Here is a 17,192-nt window from a genome sequence, read left to right on the forward strand (position 1 = left end):
TAAAAGGAAGATATAAAATTTTTTTAGTTTTTAAAAAGCAACCCTAACAATTAAATTCTTGTTATGATAAAATTTAATAACTTACTTAGATGTTATTTTACAAAATATCTTTTAAACAATATCTTTTAAAAAGGTATCATTATACTTATAAAAATAACTTACCAAGTTATGGGAAAGATTAAGCTTGCATAAGGATTCACATTTCCATAAATCTGGTGGTGGCAGAACTCTGAGAGTGTTAAAACTTAAATCAAGATACTGAAGATTTTCAAGATGGCATATACTAGACGAAATGGATTCTAATTGGTTTTTGGAAAGATTTAATTTGGTAAGAGTTTTAGACCATAGTAAAGAAGGACAAAACTCTACAAGCTGGTTGTTTGAAAGATCTAGTTCATTCTAAACATTAAAATTAAAATTAGAAGAAGTTAAAAAATCAAATAAAATTCTTAGTACTGGTAATAAATTTATCAAAAACACTTCCAAGAACATTAAAAAAAATTCATTAAACTTACCAGAGGACATTTCCAAGAACATTCAAAACTCTGAATTAAGTTATCACTGAGATACAGTTTTTCTAAACTATTAGCTCCAGAAATCGATGACGGAATAGAAATAATTTTATTGATAGATAACCTTAAATGCTTTAGCATAGTACATTCCCATAACTTTTCAGGGTCTGTTGGCAAATTAATAATTTCATTAGCTGAAAAATCAATATGAGTAATATTTGGATTGTTAAACAATGAAAGTGGTAATGTCTTTAGCTTATTTTTACGTGCAACCACCTTTATAATTCTGCAAATAAATAATTATAACTAATATCATATAACAAATATTACATATTTTATTTTAAACTTTGGAAAAAATTTACATAAAAATTGAAAATACTTGCTTAGAAAGGTTTGCACTTTGATGAGGAAATTCTCTTAGTAAATTACAAGACAAGTCGACTTCTTTAACATTGGGCAGCAAGTCAAAAAATTCAGATGGAATATCTTCAATAGAATTATCATGTAAGTCAAGCATATATATATTTTCTGAATTATTCGAAAGCCAGTGTTTATGAAGCTTATGCAGTCGAAGATTACTCCAGCATAATGAATAACACTCTGAACTTGTGTTTATAAAACTAAAATTACCTTCCCTATTATCACACTCAGATAATATTTTAACACGACTAAAAAAGAAAAAAATTGAAAGATCTGTAAGCATTATTTAAAAATTTTAATGAAAAATAAAACAGCATTTTTATAAACAAAAAGCATTTTTGTATATAAAAAGGTTATGTTTAACTTTTCATTATTATTAAAACAACAAATATTTTTGGAAATTTTCAAAAGTAACTAATTTAACAACAAAAAGTAGTCCTTTAGAATTAAAGGTAGCCCTTCACAAAATGTCTTTTATAATAAAAGAAGTTGAAACAAAAACTATTTTATGCCAAACTATTATAAAAAAATTTCACAAATTAAAACAAATAAAAATTAATATAATATTTTCGCAACTTATCTTATATAAAATAATTAAGCAATTAGCTTGATTCATATTAAGAAATAAATAATATTAAAAAACAATTCAAAAAGCATTGAAACTACTGACAGAATTTTTAAACTTTAAATATTCGATAGTGTTTATTATAATAAGAAAAATTATCATTATCATGAAATAGTAATGCGATAGTAATGTAGTAGCAGTGCTTCTTGAGAAACACATATAATGATTCAAACAATAAGACAGGGTTTAATCTATGTATCCCTCAACTGCACTTAGCTTTTTAAATATAAGGGAGTAGTATAACTATTTTTAACTGATTTTAAATAAAAATTTTATACAAAACTGATAAGGTTATTTTTAATGACATTTATAGCATTATACTTTTTTTGTGTGTGTTTTATGGCCAGACTTTTACAGCTGGATTGCATGATTGCAAGAACAAAGAAATGCTTCCCTAAAACAAACATGGTGAGCAATGGGAGCTGCTCCATTAAACAGCTTTTTACAAGAGCTTTAAATTTTTGCACGAAACATCTGTTTATTCATTAAAAAAATTGCTTAATTAGAAACAAAATTTGATTTTTGAGCATTTGCTTGCAAAATTTACTTGTATACTTACATAAGCTTGTAAAGTTAATGCTGCAAGTATTTATGCATAACGAATGTTGTTTATCATGCTGTGAAAAGTTATGAAATATTCCGTTTCATAAAAATACTTTTTTTTTTTAAGATTTTTTTTGGGTTTTCACCCTAGCTATTCATTTATTCAATAGAAAATTTTATAAACAAAGAGCTAAAATGTTTCTAATGCTTGTAAAAAAAATATATTTTATATTTTTTACTGTAATAAAGGGTGATTTTTTAAGAGGTTTAGGATTTGATTTTAATAAGAAAAACACAAAAAATTTGAAAAAATTGATGAAATCTTTATTTGAGTCAATAGAATGGTCGATATAATTTAATGTTTAAAGATTATTTCATGTAAATGTTGGCTGCGCCTCCCCTTTAGATGGCCCATGCCTAAGGTCCAATTTTGGCACACTCTCTCCAACATATCGGCCGGTATCTCACAAATAAATGCTTCAATATTGGCTTCCAGACCGTCAATCGTTGCTGGTTTATCCCTGTAGACATTAGCCTTAACATGGCCTCACAAGAAATAGTCCAAAGGTGTTAAATCACATGATCTGGCAGCCAATTGACGGGCCCCAAATGTGAGATAAACTGTTCACTGAACTCGCCTCTCAATTGGGCCATTGTTTTGTGTGCAGTGTGGCATGTGGCACTGTCTTGTTGAAACCACATGTCAGCAAAGTTCAGCTTTTCCATTTTGGGCAAAAAAACGTTTGTAACCATCACATGGTAGCTCTCGCATTTCACAGTAACGTTCTGACAACTGTTGTCTTTGAAGAAGTACGGCCCAATTATGTCACCGGCCCATAATCCACATCAAACAGTAATTTTTTTGGGATGCATTGGCAGCTCTTGCAATGCTTCTGGCTGGTCTTCACTCCAGATGCAGCAATTTTGCTTGTTAACGTATCCGTTTAACCAGAAATGAACTTTATCGCTAAACACAATTTTTCGATAAAAATGTGGATCTTCCTCCAACTTTGACAGCGCCCATTCACCAAATGTTAAACGTTGTGAGGGGTCGTGTGGCTTCAATTCTTGCACCAGCTTTATCTTATAAGGTTTTACACTTAAATTCTTTCGCAAAATTTTCCACGTAGTGGAGTAACAGAGGCCCAACTGCTGCAAACAGCGGCAAACCGACATTTCACGGTCATCACTAAATCTGGCAGATACAGCTGCAACATTTTCTTCGGTCCTCACTCTACACATGCGTGTTGTTGGTTTAATGTCCAATAATGTAAACTGAGTTTGAAATTTAGTCAAAAGCTTTCGAATAGCTCCCTCAGTAGACCAACCAAACTGCCCATAAATTGGAAGAAGTGCGCGATGCATTCCTTTAACTGAGCATGAATTTTGATAGTAAAATTCAATATTTGCAAGTGCTGTTCATTCGTAAGTCAATTCATGGTTAAATTATAGATCAAACCGAACAAGTTTAACAATGATACAAGACATGATGCATGCATGATCTGTCAAAACCAGTGTTGCCAAAAAGATACCAGCAAAAAAATCACCCTTTAGAATATAAGAAGTTTAACAATTAGAGGTTTCACAATAAAAGCGTTTATACAATTATTTATAGTAAAACATTTAATAAAACATTTAGTAAAACATTTAATTTTTAGTAAAACATTTAATTGAACATTATATTTTTTTATTTTGCTCAAATTGAGACAAATTTATATAATTCAATTTATATATATATATTTTTTTTATTATTATTCACCTCCTCAAGGCCGAGAAGGCCACTACAGATGAGGAGAGTACTTAATAGTGGTTATAACCCTCTCAACTCTATAACTCCGTAACACGAACCTCGAGGAACAAAGCTGCTGCGCGGAGAAACAAGTCAAGCGCGGTATTACCAGGGACGTGGCGGGGATCGAACTCGGAACCTCTTGCTTATGAAGTGAGCGCTTTACCACTACACCACTACCGCATATATAATATATATAATATATAAAATATATAACTCGGTAAAATAATTCTGAAAAATATATATAATATATAACTCAGTTATAACATTCAAAAAGAATGTTTTATTTTTTAAACGAATTTATGTATTATTTAAAAAATAATACATAAATTCATTTGAAATATAAATATGTATTATTTAAAAAATAATACATAAATTCGTTTGAATATTTTAAATAATACATAAAAGACATATTGTTGACTAAGAAAAAGATTTAAGATTTTAAGATATTATCAATTAATTTTTTCATAATAGCATTTTTATAAGAAAATGATTTTTTATTTCAGAAACCAACCAGTTAGTCTAATCTAATTCAAAATATTTGCATTCCAACTGAAGCTTTATTTTAATTTTTGCAATAACTGTGCCTTTAAAAAAGCATTACAGTTTATTATACAGTTATTAGATTATTTCAAAAATGATTTGCGCTTTTTATCTTAGATACAACGATAATGCTTTTCTTTTATAAACAACTTTGCGACCATATTGTCATTAATGTTATAGTGATATTACCCAGTATTTTAAACCAAGAATATTAAGAAAAAAAATCTCTTTGCACTGCATAAGATTAGTTAAAATTAAAGAAAAAGTTCTCCTTTTTTAAATTAATTTTATTATAACTTTATTTTATAATCATGTAGAATTTATCAACTTTTTTTAAAGGAATCCAAAACCTCCAAGACATCTGTAAATATTAAAGAGAATGATAAAAAAAAATGTTTGGGCTAAATTTTTTTGATTAACCTTTACCCTTCCTGTGTCTTACAGGGTAAGACGTGGGAAATTTCCTGAATTACTCCACTGCCTTGTCATGCCAGACATGCTTAATTTATCTAATTTATTACTACATATTTTGTTATTTTGTCATAATGTGTGGTCAAATGTAACTAGTCTAAGTTGCAACAATTTTGCTAAAAAAGTATTCAGAATTGGCAATTACAAAAATGGAGGGGTAAAGGTTAATACAAAAGAATAAATGCTTACCAAAAAAAACTAACTTTTTTATTTTAGTAGAAGCTTGTCTCCATTTTGTTGTAGGCCAAAAAGTTAGCATGATATACGCCACAATCTACAGACTTGATAATTTATTCAGCGCATTTTATTCCTAAGAGTTTCAGTACACGACGCCATTGATTTTTATGTTTGCGTAAAAGATCGAATATGAAAACAAACAAAAAAATCAATGACTGAAACTCTTAGGAATAAAAGACACTTGAATAAATTATTAAGTCTGTAGATTGCGGAGTATATTATGCTGACTTTTTAGCCTACAACAAAACAGAAAAGGTGAGCTTGGACTAAAATAAAAAAGTTAGTTTTATTCTTTTGTTTTAATAAAAAAATTTAGCATAAACATCTTTTTTTATCATTCTCTTTAATATTAATACAACATGTCTAGGAGGTTTGGGATCCCTTTAAGGGCATCTTCATAAATTTGTTTAGAAGAATTAAATACATTTTCATCAGACAAGTTTTGGTTTAGCCCGTTATTAATTGAAAATGAGACTTGTTTAAGAATTTGGGGTCAATGATTTGAGTTAATATTAATATATGATTCATCATTTAGTTTCAATAACTTATCATTTATATGAATTTTCAGGAAGGTTAAATGCGACATCAAGAAAATTCATTACTGTGAAGATATCCATAAAAAAAGTGGATTTCAAAATTTTGAACTAAAATTTGACCCTGAAAAAAAATGGAATAAAGCAAAATAGAACAAGAAATTTAATTGGGTTCAATCCCCCATGTAGCAAAAATATTTCCACTAAAATAAGAAATGTGTTTTTAAAATTGGTCGATTAGCATTTCCCGCCCTCTAATAAATTATACAAATTTTTTTATCAAAATACAGTTAAAGTTAGCTGCAGTTGCACAAAAAATATGGAAAGAAGTATAAAAGGTCACAATTATGATTTAAGACTAGACTCTAGAGACTTCAGAAAAACCTTCAACAGTATCATTAACGAAAGTAAATCAAACATTCTATCTCTAATTTATGGGTCTGATCATATTACCTCTTCCAATAATAGTAGAACTATTTGCAAATAATTTTTCCTCTAATTTGATTCTTGAATCGAATGGTCATACTCTTCCTGCCACTTCAGTTAAACAGGTTAACCCATTTATAGACATCCAAACCATTCTGTCTTTTGTTGGTTAAATCATTTCTTAACTAGACTCTTCGGCAGATTGCGGTCCAGACAACATTCCTGTCATAGTCTTACAAAAGCTTTTTCCAGAACTCTCTTTAATTCTCTCTAAACTATTTAACAGGTGCTTGACTGAACCTTGTTTTCCTCCCTGCTAGAAAATAGCATCTGTTGTTCCAATTTTTAACTCTGCAAAACATTCCGATCTCTCTAATTTTTTGAGATTATCAAATCCTTTCTTTTTAACTGCTTTATTAAAGCCATTCTCAAAGACCAACACTCTTCTTCATTTCCAGTAACTTTTTGGGTATCTTAAAGTTCTGTCCTTAGTCCTGTATTGTTTCTTATCTAAATTAACAATCTTCCTGACAATCTTACAGTGGCTCTATATGCTGATGACTCAAATTTATATTCCTGTTTTGAAGAATATAAAACTTTATACTTCTGTCTAAGCAATCAAAAAGTCTTTTCTTTTTGATTGCTTAGAAAAAGCAGCTCATTCTGCAACAACTTGCACTTTATTCCTTTGGACCCCAAATACCATCATGATCACTGCTCAAATGAACTATTGTCTCTAGTTCCATCAAAAACTAATTCTTAGTTAACTCTTCATTGAACAAAGTTGCATCTTACAGTATCTGTCCCTGCATACTCTAAAAACTTTTATTTATCTAATTTTATTATATGCAGCATAAAAAAGTTAGATGAATAAACATTTATATATGCGGTATATAAAATTTAGATTATATTCACCTAGTTTTTTCATATGCAGTAGTGGTGTCAAGCACTTGCCTCATAAGCAAGAAGTTCAGAGTTCAATCCCCATCACATCCCTTATAGTACCAGGCTCAACTTGTTTAGAGTGTAAGTAGTAGAAACTATTTTATTTAACTTTAAATGTTCTATTTTTGTTTTTTTGAAATTTAGTAAAAAAGTATACAAATAATCATGATCTTCTGATTGTCGGATAAAAAATACTTCTTATAAATTCTTCTTTAAAAAAAATCCACAATGACATCATATACTGAAACTGTTATAAACAAAATGCACAAGAAATAAATTATGCAGTCTGCAGATTGCGGTGTATATTATAATGACTCCAAAAGCCAAGAAAAAATAGAGAAATAAATCTTTGACTAAAAGGACAATTTAGTTTTATTGATTATCTATTATTATCAATAAAATGCCCAAATGTTTTTATAAAGCATTTTCTTTAATATGAACACATTTTGTCTCTGCACTTGTGGATCCCTTTAAAATACCGTTAAAATAAATGCTAATTACATCATTAAAATACAGCTTAAAAATATCTATAGAGTTATTTAAATAATATCAAATAAAAAAGTTTTTAGTGTAAATAGTCTTGCCTTACATAAAGTCACTCTTTGTGTGCGTGAAATGCACTACATCCAACACTTTATCGCAAGACCTGTTATGTTACGCTATTTTTTTAAATATAAAAATAAATATGTTATTTATTTACATTCATATAGAGGGAGGGGGCCAAAATTCTATAATTTTTGTTTAACCGATTATTCTTAGTTAACTTTTTTGTATTTTTTTTGTGGTTGATCTTCTACTTTAATTTTTAATATTTCAAAAGTATTAAAAAACTTTAAAACTAGATAACTTTTCAGCATATTCTTTGTATGTAAAGTTATGCAACTTAATGTTAAAATATATGCAAATTAAATTTTGATTAGATAACCTTGAATAAAAATAAATGAAATTTGTGTTTAAACAACAATAAGTCTTATCTAGTGTAAAAATTTATTTTGATTTACTTGCTAGAAAATACTTTGCTATTAATTTTGTAAACTGAAATTAGATACTGAATAAAATGAAAAATATTGCAACAAGAAGTAACAAGCTAAAAAATAAATTATAAACTCGTAACAAATAAATCAAAGTTAATAAACTTCTTTAAAAATCTCCCAGTAGTTGACGAATTCTCCATACAAAGTCAGTTAAGCAAAATTTAGTTATATTTCTTCAACAGAAAATAAGAAAGTATTATGGGTTTGGAAAAAGATACAGTAGTCAGATTTTTAATCAGGTTTTTGCAATTTATAAAACAATTACAAATAACATTAAACTTAAGCATCAGCGTGGCACTTATTGCAATCATCTTTAGAAATACTGTCAATTACAAAAATTCCTTGTGGTTATGTATTTAAATATTCAAACAATTGTGAAATCAAGATTTAGGTAATTTAGAAATATTTCAGGAAATGTGTCTAATTGTTAAAAAATTTAAAAATGTAAAAACCTGAAAAATTGTAATAATCAAAAAATAGTAGATTTGAATTGCAGCAAAGATTCACTTTATTTAAAATCATAATTGTTGATAAAAATACAAAAAAATTCTACTGAAGAATAAGCTAATAATTCAAAGTTTTTTGCTTGGAAAGTCCTCACAACAATCCACAATTACCTACGATGACTTTTTTTTAGTTGTTAAGGTGATCCAAGAAGAACTAAGCATCTTATCACAAAGGAAGAGCAATTTAACTAGGAAGTTTTTTTACCAATGTCACTTATCTGGTCAGAGCCAACATTGAACCTCAGACCTCTTGATTTTCAGAAAAAACTCAAATCACTGAAATGGTTGCAATCAAGCATTTTCAGTAGTAATAGTTACAAGTCCTGATGTAGAGTAATTTTATGTTCCTCCCTTTTGTTGTATTTATAACTACACATAATGATTACGTATTTTATTGATAAAACGAAAAGGAAAATATTTACCATGGATTCTACTTTGATAATAATAATGATTTCATTTAATTTAAAAATTGATTGTTTTGTCAAAATATTCACTTTTATTGAAATTGAAGTAGAAGGCCAAACATTTATAATGAAAAAAAGTATTAAGTAATTTGAAATCAGCATAAAAAATTAATTAAGAAAAAGTGGTTAAACTATACAAAATCCAAAAAAAAATTATTTTTTGGACTCCCCACCTAATTCATAACAAGTTGAATACCTAAAGATATATATACTTCATATATATATATATATATATATATATATATATATATATATATATATATATATATATATATATATATATATATATATACTTACACATATATATATCAGTCTTCTTGCTGGCAGGATGGTCATTTTTAAGTTAGCCTGTGCGATTAAATATAATTATATGTATATATATATACTTATTTATATATATAATTAAAAATACAACTTTAAACTGACACTAACCCTATTCTCTGAACATGAAAAAAACTTGATCAAGCATACATGAATCATCTAATGACCCATTACCTGATTCATGTATACTTGATCAGGTTTTTTAAAAGTCAAATCATAAAGTGTCTTCAATGATTCCAAATTAAATGAAAATTTCAAAAATAATTATCATTTTATAAAAAAAAAATTTTAATTTTACTGACCCAACATGACAAACTTTTGAAAGAATTAATTTTAATTTTAGGAACCCATTAAATGTGCAAGAGTCTTGAGCTACCCCAAAAAATACTTTTTATTAAAATATTTTTTAATCCAGCGTTATTTAATCATATAGAACACTTTTTAGGTTGAAAGCAGATCTTTTACAAATATATTGTTTTGAGACACCTGTTGCTCATATTCATAAGGTATAGAAATGTATGACATACAATACCATATATTACTAGTAGTATTAATAGTATAACAAAACCTTTGCAATAATAAAGCAATAATATCAGGATAATGATTAGCAATTGAAGAAGTAATTTCAGCTCCATTTTCAAATAAGATTTCTGCTATCTTCAGATCGTTATTTTTACAAGCCACAGCAAGAGGTACAAACATGCTTGAATAAAAACTTTTTGTTGACATTAATAATTTGTTTGCATTAACACCTTGTGCTAACAAAAACTTAACAATATCAAAATGCTTCAATAGGCATGCAATATAAAGTAGAAGACTACCTAAAATATAAAAAAGGCTTTCTAAAACCACAAAACAATAAAATTGTACAACTTTCAAAAAATCCTAAAATCATTAATGGTTGAAATACCTGATTTTATCTTGTTTTCTGTTTTCACATTATTTGATAATCCTGCCCAAATTTCAGCATAGCTTATATCAGGGTTTTGTCCTAATCCACCTTCAAAAACCTTTTCTAAAATATCATGAGTTGAGTTCACTATATACTCAACTACGCATGTTTGACCAAAAATTGTTGCAACATAAATACATGAGTCTTTTGTTACTGTATTTGATGGATGAAGAGAAATTCCAAATGATGTCATTTCTTTAAGACACTAAAAAATATATGTATATATTGTTATCCTTGTCTATTTAGATCAGCACAGTCAGCCTTCTCCATTCGGAATATACTGCAAACACACAAAAAAGCGCTGTTCATTTCTAGCTGGCATGCACAATTTTAAAATGAGTATTTGCATTTTAAATTAAATTAAAAATGAAAAATAAGGTTTTAGATAAACTTGAAAATAATTTAAATAAAAACGGCAGCTGACTAAAATGAAGAAGATTGCACTGTTCTAAGATATTTTGCATGCTTAATATTAAAAAATGCTGGCTTAAATTCAAACAGTGCTTTTGTAAAAAAAAAAAAAGCAAATAAGAAAAAAATGATGTTTATTATTTCCATAATAAAAGTTCTTCATGCCAAAACCCAAACCCTAGACAACAATTTTCAAAATCTATACAATACCTAAACCCAAACCCTTTGTCAATGTGTTCTTAAGTGCATAGTATAAAACTTATGTAAGCATATTAAATTGTATTAAAACCTATTGAATTATATTAAAACAGCTGTTAAAAAATGAAAAATGCATATGAGGGCAAGCCGCACTAGAACTAAATTGTTTATTTGTGTTCTATAAAAAGTTTCTACTTTTTATAGAACACAAATAATAAATTCCCACCCACACTCATTTATTAGATCTGGATGTATGTATGTATATATGACAGGGCTACAGAAAACGCCACTAAACCACACTATATAAGGAAAAGTACAGTTTTTCGCTAAGATAGGCTACACAGTTTTCTAATATAGTGTGGCCCTATTCTTCCAATGTTCATAGTATACATACATTTTTTTTTTTTTCTTTACAACTTGACCAAGGCTATTTGATGTTTTAACAATTCTAATACAATAAAAAAAAGTGTTATTGTTATGTAATATATTTAAATTACTTATATTACTTATATTATTATTATATATTTATATTATTATTATATATTTATATTATTATTATTATTATATACATATTATTTAGAATCATTTATGTATAATTTTTATTATTAATTTTTATTCTTTTACATTTTTTTTTTAATTAAATTAATTTATTTTAAAGAATTAAAAATTTGATAGAAAAAAAAAGCATCTGTTGCAATTAAAAAATTATTCATATTTTTATTGCAAGCACTAAATAAATCTAATAAACGTTCAAAACAAATATTGCATTTCTTTATCACAAACATGCAAGATAAAACAATTTATTTACAAAATAGAATTTGTTTACAAATTATTTTTTAATCACAAGTTTTAGATCTATTATAAAGTTTTTATTTTATGCAAAGGCTTTAAATAAAGCCATAAAATTAATTATGATTGTTCACATAAACGCATGTATAAATTGATAAAACATGTTATATATATATAATTTTTTTTCCCTATTTTTACAAATAAAAAAGTTGAAAACCTTTTTTTTAACTACACCTTTGTAAGATGTAATTGAGAACTTAAAAGATGTAATTAAGAAAAGTAAGATGAAATTGAGAAATACAAAATGTAATTTAGAAGTCGCAATATGTAATTAAGAAACACAACATGCAATTAAGAAATTTTAAAATGTAATTGAGAAACCTAACATGTAAATAAAAAATCGCAATATGTAATTTGAAAAACAAAAGTTGTAATTAAGAAACCGTATTATGTAAATGAGAATACATTATTTGTAATTGCAAATTCACAATGTAAGCTTAAAGATCATTATAAAAGATCTTCTTGGACATGCATTTTAATGTGTTAATAATATCAAATTTAGTATTTGTAAGCACCAGCAATACAGTAATACAGTAATGGAATTAAAAGATCGTTGTGTTATTTGTCAATACACTATGAATAGAAAGTCTGTTATTAAATTGAATCCATGCAAGCATTTATTTCACCAAATTTGTTTACATCCACCTCTGGAACAACCAGAACCAATGTGTACAATTTGTAGACATGAAATACATACAACTGAACAATTAGAAAGAAAACATTATGTTTTATCTTCATCAAATGATAGAAGAAGAGTAATTGAATGTGCTGAGCCAAATGACGATTGGCTGACTCTGGTACAAACTTTAGGTGTCAAATATAAGACAGCATACAACTGGGTCCGCAGCGGAAATTTAAACTTTATTGGTTTTTAAACCAAAAAAATTAACCAATGATCAAATCGAAGAAACACTAACTTGGATTGACTGTCAGTTGACATTGGTGGCCATTAAAATAAGAATTAAGACAATTTAATATTAGTGTCTGCACAAACATAATTGCCAATTACCTAAAAGGCAGACTATTTTCATTTTAAAAAGTGCACAAGGAGCCTACTACAATGAATAGTAATGAAAACAAACAAAAAAGAGTTGAATATGTTAGAAACATTAACGAACACATCACAAATGGTCATCCGATAGTTTGGTTAGATGAAACAAATTGTAACCTTTTTTGTAGAAAAACGCAAGGGTGTGCCAAACAGGAGAAAAGAGCAATAATGAAAATACCTTCTTCACAAGATGCAAACATACATTTGGTTGCAGTTATATCAATAACAAATATCATCATGATGGAAACTTGCAGAGGATTATTTAAAGCAGATTCTTGTAATGATTCCTTTGTTTAACCAGTGGGTTACATCCGGGAATTGTTTAGAGGATTTGGTTGTCGTAACAGACAATGCTCCATGTCACGCTTGTTTGGAAAGGGTGTTTGAAAATTCACTGGCTCAGTTGTTACAATTAGGACCCTACAGCCCAATGTTAAACCCAGTAGAAGCTATCTGGTCCAAAATAAAAATATATGTTGAAAATGTTGCTGTGACTATAGTGCAATGAAGGAAGTATTTAGAAAGAATTGTTACTGCGGCAAAAAAAATAAAAATAAAATGGAAGGTGATTGTACACGCGCTGTACGACCACGCATTATGCAACGATTTTAAATATAGAAGATATCCAAGTTGGTGCTTAACTATATATTGCAATGATTTTGAATGACCTTGTTTATACTTTAAATTTTTTTGTAAATAAAATATTTGTGTTTTATTTATTAAACATCTGAAATCTAAATTAAACTTATCACAAACAAAAATAAAAGAAAGTTTTAAGTGACACCCAATAGGATTTTTCATGACTTTTTATATATTATTAATATTATATTATTATTTTCAGTCTTAAATTAAAAAGTATATTAGGACTACAAAATTTAAAATAACTTTGTATTCTTTATACTTTTCCCTATAACAAACTTTTTTTTTTTACATCTTCGCTTTTAACATAGCTGCAAACAACCACTGCAAGAGTTGGAAGTTACAGGAAGATAAAAGATAAAGTTTATAGAGCAAGATAACGATTGACAAACAACTTAAAAGATTGCAAATTATATGAATCAGGAAAGCAAGAAAAAGGAAGCGAATTACAAAAAACTGATGTTCGAGGAAAAAAACTAGACAAATAGGAGTTTTATGAGCACTTAGTAACAGTCACAGAAAAAGGATGAGACTTAATTGAATGAAGAGTAACACGAGAATGAATTTTAGTAGATGGCATAAAAGATTCTAGCTCTTTAGAGCAGTGCCCATTATAAAATTTGTAGAAAAGAGAAAGAGAAACAACATTATGATGATGTGATAATGGTTGGAGGATGGCTGCAAGAGCAGGTCTGACTATGTTTACAATGCATTTTTGCATCTTGTCTAAAAGAGAAAAGGCATCATTAGAAGATCCGCCCCAGATATGGCAATATTATTCCAAAGAAGAACAGATTTGAGATTTATAAAGATAAAAAATAGAATCCGGGGAAAGAAACTGTTGAGCTCGATAAAGAGATGCAACATTAGCAGATGGTACTTTTGTAATAGATTTGATATACGATTTCCAAGAAAGATCAGAAGTAGGAGTTAATCCTAGAAGATAAAGTGGGAATAATCCTAGAAGAGAAGTAGGAATAATCCTAGAAGATGAAAGGTAGATGATGCAACGAGTACATTACCATTCATAAATATAGAAAGATCTAAGATATTGCAGTAACAATTGGCTAAAAAAAATTTAATTTTATCTGAATTAAAGTTCCCCAGTCACAGTGAGCCCTATGCTGTAGCAGAAATGAGATCTTTTTCAAGCTCAAAAGTCTCCTCCAAGCGATCAGAGAGTGTTAGCTTCTTATCATAACAAGAATAAAAGGTAGTATCATCAACGAATAATGCAACCTTAGATGTGAAAATATCTGGAAGATTGTTGATGTAAATTAAAAAGAGGACAAGGATTGAACCTTGGAGGAACCCCTGAAGTTACAGGATATGAAGAAGAGTGCTGTCGAGGATAACTTCTATACTACGATTGGAAAAGAAGGATATAATAATCTTAAAGAAGACCAACATGCCAAACTTAATAAAAAGCATTAGAAATGTTAAGAGTGATGGCCTTAACCTCTATATCTCTATTTAATGCACGATAAAACCTATCAATCATTACTGTTAGCAAATCAGCTGTAAAAAGAGAAGATTGAAATCCATATTTATGATTAAAAAGTAATTTTTTAGATTCAAGTTAAGAGATTAGATGTTTGTTAATTAAAGATTCAAAAACCTTGCTTATGATAGGAACAAGACTAATGGGACGATAGTTATATGGGAGGGAAATGATTCGAGTTGTCTGGAGAGCGAGTTAGAAAGTTGACTAATCAAGTTAGGGATTGAGAAAGAAAAAAAGTTGCAGGCTTTAACGCCTGCAGATTCACTGACACTAGAGCAAAGCCATTCAGTGTGATGAGCATTAAAATCAAAATCCAAATTGATGATAAGAAAGTAAGCTATTAGATTCAAGATGAGAGAATAAGTGTTTGTTAATTAAAGATTCAAAAACCTTGCTTATAATAGGAAGACAACTAATGGCACAGTAGTTAGGCGAGTCAGATTGCTCTCCAGAATTTTTGAAAATAGGGATAACAGATGCCGCTTTCCAGCAGGCTGGAAAACAAGACTCTGATAAGCACTTGTTGAATAGTTTTGAGAGTATAGACGACAGTTCCGGAGAACACTTCTGCAAGACAATAACAGGTATGTTGTCCAGGCCACAAGCTGTAGAAGAGTCTAGGCAGGAAACCACTTTAGATACGGAAGCTGGAGTGATATGAATGTCAAGCAATGGATCAACCTGTTTGTTGGCAATATCAGGTAGAACGCAATCAGTGGAATCAAGAAATGATATTGATGAAAAGTTTTTAGCAAACAATTCAGCTTTGTCTTTAGGTGAGGTGACAAAGTCTGAACCATAAAAGAGAGGTGGAATTAAAGATTTGCCCTTGTTATTGATATTATTAAAGATTCTCCAGAAGTCACGAGAGCCTAGTTTTTTAGATTAGATATGAGATTTCATGACCTGAGAATAGCGGGTTTTGGCGCTAGACAAAACCTTTTTACAATTGTTTCTAGCAGTAATAAACAGACGTCTGTTTTGAGAATTGTTTGCTGATAAATATGGAAGTAACGGTTTCGATTGGCAATCGCAGCAGCACAGTGTGAGGAAAGCCATGGAGAAGAGTGATGCTTGACCTGGAATCGTTGAGAGGGAACAAAAGATTCCATACCAGCATGAATCCACGAAGTTATGTAAGAAGCACATTTATCGACAAGAAGACGAAAATTTATACCCAAGGGCCATCACGAAGAAAATCACGGAAAGAGTCCCAGTCAGCTTTAAGGTAGTTGTAAGAGGTATGATGATAGGGGGATTCAGATGATGAAGAAGAATGAGATAATAGTTTTAGAGAGATCAAACCGTGATTAGAAGCACCTAAGGGTGAATGTGAAAAAAATGAGCACTGACTAGGATCAGAAACAAGACATAGGTCAAGTAGAGAAGGTAAATGATTCAGGTTGTCTGGAAAGCGAGTTGGAAAGTTGATTATTTGAGTTAGAGATTGAGAAAGGCAATAGTTGTGGGCTTTAATGCCTGCAGAGTTACTGACACTAGAGCCAAACCGTTCATTGTGATGAGCATTAAAGTTACCGACAACAACAATATTGGCTGATGGATAAAGAGAGAGGGCCTGGTCAATTTCATCAGAATTATTATCAAAAAGAGTGCAGTCTTGAGATGAAGGAGAGCGATATAGAACAAAGAGAAAGGTAATAGAGTGAAGTGGTGCTAAACGAAAGCACATAAAAGAATAGTCTGGATTCAAACCTAGTTTCCTGCCAAATGGGTGAATTTTTACAAATGTAAATGCTCTGACCAATCATGTGACTATTGGAGTCTTTACGAAATAAAAGGAAGATAACCATCAACACTAGCATCATAAGATGAGACAGCTGAACTCAAATTAGTCTCATAAAGAGCAAGTAGGTCTAGTGAACTTTGCAAGAAATAAGACTCAACAGAAGAAAAGTTACTTCGAAGACCAAGAATATTAGTGAATGATAGGTTTAGAGAACTTGGTGATGATGATGGTTTTTTGTGTTTTATAGTTTTTGGAACTTTAGTCATTTTAAATTTTTTAAAGAACTTCACTCAAGGCATAGATAGTACTCAGTACACTATCTAATAGCTCAAGCAATTGGCTCATTACTATTAATAAACCCAAGCTAATAACAAAGGACTCCAAATGTGGCCTCAACAATGCACACCAAAAGTATGAACAGAGACACCATTTATCTGCAACATTGTACTGTTAGTACTCTGATATTTTTCAG

At 29.1% G+C, this 17,192-nt stretch overlaps 1 protein-coding gene across 2 annotated transcripts in view; it reads right to left on the reverse strand.

Moving 5' to 3' along the window:
- The window catches only part of LOC100204927 (leucine-rich repeat serine/threonine-protein kinase 1), a 93,586-nt gene that overhangs the window by 52,051 nt on the left and 24,343 nt on the right, over positions 1-17,192 (reverse strand). For both annotated transcript variants that reach the window (XM_065814624.1, XM_065814623.1), the window contains exons 3-7: positions 10,280-10,526; positions 9,938-10,190; positions 896-1,180; positions 516-798; positions 163-399 (exon numbers count right to left, since the gene is read on the reverse strand). In XM_065814624.1, the coding sequence (XP_065670696.1) occupies positions 163-399; positions 516-798; positions 896-1,180; positions 9,938-10,190; positions 10,280-10,526 (1,305 nt within the window). The remainder of the gene's footprint in view (positions 1-162; positions 400-515; positions 799-895; positions 1,181-9,937; positions 10,191-10,279; positions 10,527-17,192) is intronic.

This window comes from Hydra vulgaris, chromosome 12 (assembly GCF_038396675.1).
Source record: "Hydra vulgaris chromosome 12, alternate assembly HydraT2T_AEP".
NCBI lineage: Eukaryota > Metazoa > Cnidaria > Hydrozoa > Anthoathecata > Hydridae > Hydra > Hydra vulgaris.